Source organism: Miscanthus floridulus, chromosome 8 (assembly GCF_019320115.1).
Source record: "Miscanthus floridulus cultivar M001 chromosome 8, ASM1932011v1, whole genome shotgun sequence".
Taxonomy (NCBI): domain Eukaryota; kingdom Viridiplantae; phylum Streptophyta; class Magnoliopsida; order Poales; family Poaceae; genus Miscanthus; species Miscanthus floridulus.
The window spans coordinates 217,317,225-217,326,272 of record NC_089587.1 but is presented as its reverse complement, the minus strand read 5'-3'; the positions used below and the strand labels follow the sequence as shown (position 1 = coordinate 217,326,272).

At 45.4% G+C, this 9,048-nt stretch overlaps 1 protein-coding gene across 2 annotated transcripts; it reads left to right on the top strand.

Moving 5' to 3' along the window:
* The first annotated feature begins 3,613 nt into the window (after positions 1-3,613).
* On the top strand, positions 3,614-8,473 carry LOC136474968 (lysM domain-containing GPI-anchored protein LYP6-like). Of its 2 annotated transcripts, XM_066472525.1 has the most exons (6): positions 3,614-3,690; positions 5,199-5,978; positions 7,003-7,120; positions 7,203-7,364; positions 7,441-7,472; positions 7,956-8,473. In XM_066472525.1, exons 2-6 carry the CDS (start codon positions 5,297-5,299, stop codon positions 8,240-8,242), a joined length of 1,281 nt encoding a protein of 426 aa, XP_066328622.1. In that variant the 5' UTR covers positions 3,614-3,690; positions 5,199-5,296; the 3' UTR covers positions 8,243-8,473. The 2 variants fall into 2 exon arrangements, with proteins under 2 accessions (XP_066328622.1, XP_066328624.1); XM_066472527.1 differs by lacking the exon at positions 3,614-3,690 and having other exon boundaries at positions 4,618-5,978; positions 7,203-7,281; positions 7,956-8,141.
* Positions 8,474-9,048: the final 575 nt, after the last annotated feature.

The following is a 9,048-nucleotide window of genomic DNA, read 5'->3' as shown; positions in this document are numbered from 1 at the left end:
GGCCTATGTTAAGGTCCCGTTTAGTTCCGAAAATTTTTGGTTTTTGACTACTGTAGCACTTTCGTTTTTATTTGACAAAAATTGTCCAATTATGGACTATTTAGGCTTAAAAGATTCGTCTCACGATTTCTCGGCTAACTGTGTAATTAGTTTTTTTTCGTCTACATTTAGTACTCCATGCATATGCCGCAAGATTTGATATGATCAGGAATCTTAAAAATTTTTGGTTTTTGACTTGGAATTAAACTGGCCTAAACATCACCGAGAAGCAGACTACTCCTGCTCAAGGACTGATTTGACTGGGATGCTGCCGCTCCGACGAGACGCACGCGCTGACGCGCAGACGCACTCGCGGCTCGCCGCCCATACCTTGCCTAGTTGCCTGCACTGTACCCCGGCCCAGACGTACAGGCCGTGCAGCAGTGTGCTAATTGGGCGTTGCGGCGCGGCGAGAAAGACGCCGGAAACCGCATCAATCGGGAATTCGGGATCGGTCGAAACCTTCTTTCGCTCTCACTATTGCGTTTTTACGCTGCTCGTGTTTCTTTGCATAGGAACTGCAGGCTCGACGAGCCTAGTATTACTAGAGTTTACTATACGGTACTCCTACAGTGCAACACGTCATTTGGACTTCGGAGCATCTTCTTCAATGCCGTCTGGCTAAGGTACGTTTAGTTCACCCTAACTCCCAACTTTGACACTATACAAAAAGAAAATTCTTCATCACATCAAATTTGCGGTACATATATAGAGTACTAAATATTAATGAAATCAAAAACTAATTGCATAGTTTGGTTGTACTTTGCGAGACGAACGTTTTGAGCCTAATTAGTCAACGATTGAATAATTATTACCAAATACAAACGAAATGCTACAGTACATGCTACAGTGTCGAAAACTAAACATGGCCTAACTGAGTTCGGTGTCATTCAGGCCGCGCGCGGCCCGAACACGTACGTGCAGTGCAGGAAAAAAAAATGCTAGGCCTTGTTTAGATCATCTCCAAATTCCAAGTTTTTTCACTCTCTTTCTATCCCATCAATTTTTGGACGCATATATGGAGCATTAAATGTAGGTAAAAAAAATAACTAATTACACAGTTTGGTTGTAAATCACGAGACGAATCTTTTGAGCCTGGTTAATCCATGATCGGATAAAATTTATCAAATACAAACGAAACGTGCTACAGTGTTCAGATTACAAAATTTACCATCTAAACCAGGCCCTACTATAATTTGATGTCATGTCCTCGTATCCCCGAGCTTCTTTTTTTCATACGTCTGGTCTTTTCGCCGCAGAGGTCTGAAGCCTCTCGGATCCCATCTGGGCCATCTGGCACCTGCACGCCGGGCGTACGCTCGTCTAGCCGTAGGATGGAGATGATTTCGTTTGGTCTTAAATGATGGTGAATTATTTATTATTAATTAGTTTAATATAAGAGAAAAATACGCTACCTGCCAATGCAAATTGCAATACACTGAAACACGCTTCGTCCTACCTTACCAGTTACCACAAGTTGTGTACACCACGGTGTTCCGGTACTATGCCTCACATCTTTCTCTTCTTTTTTTCCTTTTGAGAAATGTATACGTATCTCACATCTGCTACACTATGGTTTCTACCAATGGTGTCAACCAATGTGTGTATGCCGTATGCGTGTTTTCTTTTGTAAAAGTAAAAAAAAAAAGATGAACGTGTGGAAGAGAAGTGTTTTCCTCATGCCTCAGCCCAGCCCACAGCCCACGGACACGGACAGGGCCCATGCAATACCTCCACACAACGGCCCTAACTTTCCTCAGGCCTCAGCCCAGCAATGGGATGGATTACTGGAGATTCAAGGCCACACCTTCCGTAGTTCTGTGCCATGAGAAGCCATGAGCTGTTGCTCAAAAAGAGAGAGAGAGAGAGAGAGAGAGAGAGAGAGAGAGAGAAGCCATGAGCTGGCCTGGCCTCATTACGGCTTCCTCACGAAGGCCGTGCACTACGAGCCGGTGCCACAATGCACTCTCGCTCCTTTACCCTTTGCCGGCTTGCCATCCACGAAGCCGTCATGTTGCACGATGACGTGAGGTGCCGGGTAACTTAGGCCTTGTTTAGATGCCAAAAAATTTGGCAAAATGCTATTGTAGCGGTTTTCGTTGTTATTTGGCAATTAGTGTTCAATCATAGTCTAATTAGGCTTAAAAGATTCGTCTCGTGGATTTCGTCTAAACTGTGTAATTAGTTTTATTTTTTATTTATATTTAATGCTTCATGCATGCGTTCAAAGATTCGATGTGACGGAAAATCTTGAAAAATTTTGCAAAATTTTTTGCAACTAAACTGGACCTTAGGTGGAGAGGAGGTGGAATGCATACTAATATGGGCTATAGTTTGGTTGTTCAATTGGTTTACTATGCAGACAGAGGAGTTGTACAACGATCAGTTAAAACTACACACATGGTGTGTCTGTATGTGTATAACAAACTACTCTCTTAGTTTCAGTTTATAGGTCGTTTTGACTTTCTTAGATACACAACTTTTATTATATATCTAGACATATAGTATATCTAGGTGCATAACAAAAGTTATGTACATAGAAAAACAAAAACAATCTATAATTTAGAACATAGGGCGATACTATGTAACTGACTTGTTAGCAAAAGAGTTGTGTATTCTTAGAAATTCTCAGCCATCATGTTGGCTCCGCTCCTGGACTTAACATTCGTCAAAAATGTTGTGATGGAACGATGACCCAACAATCTGCATTCATACACGACAATAATCTCATAAGTTATATAATATATATAGTGCGTATACGAATTTTTATAATATGGAAGAGAGAGAGGAAGGCGAGAAAGATATAACTATATCGCAGAGCAACCATCTCACAATCTAAAAAATATGTTTTTACTATTGATTTATTTTATATTATATTATTTATGATTATAAGCTTATCATCATCGGATAGTACATTTGATTACAAATATGATGATATTAAGTTTGTATTGCAATAGCTAAAAATAGTTGATAACATTATTGATAAATCTCTGCCTAATACTAAATAGCCAAAATTTCTGGGACTCCAATATTTTCGTCCTACCTAATCACCGATATTCGGTATCCTTTTTCTTTCCGTTTTGGTCCCTGTTCCTTCTCCCGCCGCTTTTTTTTTTTCTCCGGCTCGTGGGTTCCGTAAGTAGGGATGTCAGGGAGAGGGCACAGAAGAAGTCCAAATCAGAATTGCGAAAGGGATTCAATCTTTTTTCCAACCAGAAATCACATCCAATTAAAACTCCCTAAATTCATAGAGATCAAAATCATAGAGAGCATATGCGCTCCTGATGCGCGCGCCCGGGGCGCTCGGCGTGAGCACGGGCGCGCGCAGGAGACGAGCGTTGTCACCGGAACGGAGAAGGAGCCGCCGCGCGTGGCCGCCAAGGCAAGCGAGGGTGCAGCCACCGGGCATGGAGAAGCAACCGCTGGCCTGAGCGCGCGGGCCGTGGGGCGCAGGGGCGACCAAGCGGCGCGGCTTGCGGAAGCGGGAGCGGCGTGCCCGGCGGCCGGAGGTTGAAGAGAGACGCGGATAGCCGGCAGATACGCGGTCGCATGCGCCTGCGCTTCCACGAGTTCCCGGATAAGGTTGGGAAAGAAAGGAAAATAAAAGGAAGGAAGAGAAAATAAAAGAAAAATAAAAAGAAAAAAATAAAGGTACGATTTTTTCACCCACTCGGTTTTCTGGCTAGATTGTTGTTCGGCCGTTGGGTTTTTGGCCTGCTTATTTCTGCATGTTTCTCAAATCCCGTGGTGTTTTCTTTTCTTATATAAACAGCAAAAAAAAAAGACAGACACTTATAAACTATTTATCTTTCTCTAAAAACAAAAGATTTACACTATCAAATTATTGATGTAGTTTTGGGTAGAAACAAAATTTATACTTACTAAATGTAGATGGCCAATGGTCCAACTGGCGGGGGTAAGACAACCCCAGACATTATGCTTAATAAGAAGACCTTCTCACGTATGTCGAGAAAAACCCAGAACCGATGGGCAAAACTGCCAACTCAAAATCTTGAAGAGTCTATTGTGATTTTGAATAAATTATCCCAAATGTTGTGCGACAAATCTCTTCCCAACGTAATCATAGGAGGTCAAACCAATCCTTAATATATCAACAACTAACTCCTTGTCAACTTTAATGAGAGATTAGATTTACATATTATTGCCAACATTAACTTGTATTATGGTACTTAATTGTCTCGAACTCATGAGCTGTACTCATACGAGTTAGATAGCATATGTCCAATCAATGTACGGAGTCTATTCTAAAACGTATTAGAACAAATGGCACAAAGATATAAATCCCATTGCAACGCACGGATATATTTGCTAGTGATTATAAAGTTTAAATTTTGACATACACGAAATGCCTTATAAAATACTAGACATGAGGGAGGACTACACAAACCGTTGCCATACGACTTACTCCTACTACAAATTTTCCTTGAACAAATTTAGAATCCTGAAATTACACTAGAGTACGAGACAGCTAATACTCCGTATAAGCCAGCCCAACCAAGGGCAAGGGCGTGAAATCCGCAGAGATCACAAGGGAAAATCTACTCGGCCGTATCGTGGTGAGTGGTGACCCGGCACGACAGCAAAGGCAGACGTCGTCCACTCCTCCGGCCTGCCACTGCCACGCCCCATGCAGGCCGCCCAGACGCTCACATCAGCTGTGCCAGTGCCGCCGCTGCCTCCGCCGAACACCACAACCCGGCCCCGGCGGACCACCACCTGACCGTCTCTGTTCTCTCCCATTCCCAGGCTCCCAGCTAGGCTCCGCCGTGGCTCCGTCTGCCCTTCTCGCCGCCGACCGTTGCGTGGCTCCGTCCTCTTTTAAAAACAAACCAAATCCCTCTACCGACACACTACCCTCACAGTAACCGACATGTGGGTCCAGTAAACTTCCGGTCCCATCTGTCACTGGGCATCCTCGAAGACAACGAGTGGCCGCGGGAAAGACCTGCGGCCTCTGCTACCTTTCCCTCTTCCCCTAGCTTGGCACAGATTCCCAGCGCTGCCAAAAGCAAACAACGCCCTCCCCTCCCCTCCCGCCATTACTCACCGGACACCGACGCATCCTTTGCGACGTCTGGCTGGCGTGATGGCCCCACGTCTCCTCGCCCCCACACCAGCTTACATACGACGCCTCTCAGGTCTCACCTCTCTCATGCCCACAGAGGCGCAGAGTACTCTAGTAGTCACGAGCTCCACAGTCCAAGATCGCACTCGCGAGTGCTAGCAACTCTCGGGAATGGCGGAGCTGCGTGGCTTCGTGATGGCGGCGGCGGCTGTGATGGTGGTGGCCGTGCTGTCAGTGGCGCCACGCGGCGCGGAGGCGAAGACGACGATCGAGCCGTGCTCCGGGTCCGACTCCTGCACGGCGCTGCTGGGCTACACGCTCTACGCCGACATGAAGGTCTCCGAGGTGGCCGCGCTCTTCGCCGCCGACCCGGCGGCGCTGCTGGCCGCCAACGCACTCGACTTCGGGGCCCCCGGTGCGGCGCACCGTATCCTGCCCATGGGCCTCTTCGTGCACGTGCCCACCCGCTGCTCCTGCGTCGACGGCGTCCGCAAGTCCGTCTCCGTCCGCTACGCCGCGCGCCCGGCCGCCACGCTCGCCACCGTCGCCGACGTCGTCTTCGCGGGGCTCGCCTCCTCCGACCAGATCCGCAACGAGAACGGCCTCACCTCCACCGACCCCGACGCGCCGCTCGACGCCGGCCAGAAGCTCGTCATCCCGCTGCCCTGCGTCTGCTTCAACTCGTCTGACAACAACCTGCCCGCCGTGTACCTCTCCTACGTCGTGCAGGTCGGAGACACCGTGCCCGCCATCGCTGCAAGCTACGAGACCACCGTCACGGATGTCATGAATGTGAATGCCATGGGGAGTCCCGTCGCCGCGCCAGGCGACATTCTCGCCATCCCATTCCCAGGTAGGAGTACATACTAACCCCAGACGAATTATGTATGGTGAAATAGGCAACTCGATCATCTTCTGGATCTGTTTGTTTCAACTATTATAGCTCCTACCCCAGCAGTATGCACTCGATGTTGGAAGTGCATGCGAATTTACTGGAAATGCCCTCGTATACAATGTCTATCTGGTCTTTGGGAATTCTTCTGATGACATTGTGTAACTGAATACAATTGGTGTTAGGTAGTTCCAGGCTTCCAGCCTATTTCAGGTCGATGCAAGTCTGTGGACAAAATGGGAAAAGGAAGTTGTTGTGCACTGCATCGGATAGTTTTGGGCCATTTGCAAACAAGCCTGCTGGTGGTTCGGCCAGTGTGCTATGTTCTGAATAACTAATTAACGAGTAAAGTTACATGCTAACGTGGGTGACATAAGTATTTCAAGTTACAAATTGGTTGGTTTGAGGCATTAATAGTTGTGTTCGATTCATGTACATGTAGCCCAAATATATCTATTATGTCAATTATTTTGCTGCAGATCAAACCTGTTTCAAGAGTCCGTCTCAGATGGTTGTAAATAAATGTAATTAAACATTGTTCTTGAACATTACAATTAGCAAGTTAAAAAACTTTCACATTTCACATTTACGTAAGCATTTGTTGGAAACTTATCTTCAATTCTATTGTCACTCAATTCCAAAATGAAGGTGTCGTATCCTAGTGCCAGAAATCTTAGCAGCTTTAGTTTTGGAATTGGTTAGTTGGTAAGCTAGCATATTTAGCCCATTATTCTGAGTGCTGACATGTTTAGATGTTCCTTGTCCTTGTTATTCAGTTGTTGAGTTTCAGTGAAGTGTGCCCAGCACAAAAACATAAGCACCACATTGGTGAATGATCAGTTATTCAGTACATATCTGTTTGACTATTTTTTATCGACACTTGTGTTGAACTGATTATGCAATCACAGACCCTTTTTTTGTTCTTTTCTGAACATCAGCCTTTCGCAACAATTATTCTGATGATGGTTGTTTATTTCTGCATCAGCATGTGCATCTACATTTCCAAAATCTGCATTAGACCATGGACTGATTGTAGCAAATGGGACTTATGCGCTTACTGCTAGTAACTGTGTGCAGTGTAGCTGTGGACCTGGCAGTCTCAAGTAAATTTTAAACTAGTAACATTTCATTCATTCCAGTCCTTGGTTTTACTGCTGGATTAACTTCTGGAACCCGTTCTGTCAGTTTATATTGCACACCAACTTCATTATCGGGATCCTGTCCAAGTATGCAATGTCCTAACAGCAATGTGATGCTTGGCAATGTAAGCACCCATCCAACCAGTGCTGGATGCAATGTCTCTACTTGCAACTATAGAGGTTTTGTTAATGGAACTATAACTGCTTCGTAAGCAACGTGCTGCCCAATACTTTCCATTTTATTCCACCTACTAGTATTAAGGTTTCTTACCTTTTCTATGCAGGCTAAACGCAGGTCTCCAACCCAGATGCCCAGGTAATTATTGTTACTGTCCCTGCAGAATTGGGTTCCAAGGCAGTGGTAACTATAGACTCTACCTGTCACGGCAATCTATGTCTTGATATTCACTATCTGTTTTGCACCCCCTGATCATTTAAAAATCTAATCTTGAAGTAACTGATACATACTTTCTGAATGACTACATCAATAATTTAGCTATTCCATCTGTTTTCTTATGTATGACGTTGGTAATGTTGGTGAGCTCAAATTTGAACTAATCAACGCCAAGTATTGTTGGTAAGGTTGGTGCTCAAATTTGAACTAACCAATGCCAAGTATAGAAAATCATAGAGAGTACTTTAGTAAAATATCAGATTGTTCAATAATATACCTGTAGCATAATCTTTGAAGTTGAACTATGAAGAAATTGGCAAATTGACTGTAGTATATTTATCTCATGGTTCTGCTTATGATGATGTGCTATCTCATTTCAGTGTTTCTGAATGTTTCTTCATGCAGCACCACATCAGTTTCCTGCGCTGACAGATCCACCTACAACAGTGAGCCATGACTCAACGTATCTTCCTCCACTATCAGCGCCAGGACCAGCAGAAGCTGGTGGAGTCATGCCTGAACCAGGCTCTCCAGGCCCAGGCTCACCGGTGCAAGCAGGACCCTTCACGCTCCCGAAAGTCTCTACGGCCAAGGGCCCTGCTGGAAGCGTTTCAGCAGCTTCGTTGATGGATAGACCACTCCAAATTCTACCCGTTCTGGTCTCTTGCCTAGCTTTCTACTTGCAGCTGTGAATCACATCGTGATGAAATTCTTTAGTTGTGTCTTCTGTTGCATAGTAGTAAACTGGAAGGCAGGCGATTGGTGAGTGGTATCATGACGGCGATGCTTTTGAAGCACCAACCAGGGGACATCATTGATCATTCCCTGAGTTCTGACTTTCTTTCGCAAAATTTCCCGGCAATTGTGCCCTAAACAGCATCTCTGAAGATGTGTTTGTTGCTTTTGTACAAAGAGACATGGCCCTATTGTGATGTGTAAAGTGGTAACTGTTGTTCTTCTCCGCAACCGCAAGCCATCAAGGAACTGCGTTTTATCCTCTTTGATCACATGGGATGACCGACCGACCCTGGGTAGGCTGCTTTTTCTAGAACCTCTTCTTTGGCAGGTCCAGCTAGCAAAAGATATTCCTCGGTTACGGCTTTGCCTATGTGTGGTGTTGTCTAGAAATCCAAAGAGGGGCGGAAGAAAAGGGAGAAAAGGCAACAGCTAGCCTCAGTCTCAGAATGAAGCTCTCAGCTGACCACAATTTGTAGCGTTTGTCATGCGAGTATATAACTACGTACTTGGGCAGGAGCACGAGCATCACATTGTGATCTGCTTATCTGCATTTTTTTTCCATGACGTGTTTGACCAGTTCATGGTGCATTGCACATTCGTGCCAAGTGCCAGCCATCCATCGGCGCAGGACCATAGCAGCCAGGAGCATCCGAGGGCAGGACCGCAGGCGGGAGATGCCCTTTCGGCAACAGGTCACACGGCCCTAATTTTTTACAATTTGATCCTTTTTTTTAATAAAATTTACGTTTAATCCCTTGGG

Excerpts from the sequence above, each read along its gene's own strand:
- LOC136474968 (XM_066472525.1), top strand. The coding sequence starts at position 5,297 with ATGGCGGAGCTGCGTGGCTTCGTGATGGCGGCGGCGGCTGTGATGGTG. Across the intron at positions 5,979-7,002 it reads TCTCGCCATCCCATTCCCAG|CATGTGCATCTACATTTCCA; the intron begins GTAGGAGTACAT and ends TTTCTGCATCAG. Across the intron at positions 7,121-7,202 it reads TGTGGACCTGGCAGTCTCAA|TTTATATTGCACACCAACTT; the intron begins GTAAATTTTAAA and ends CCGTTCTGTCAG.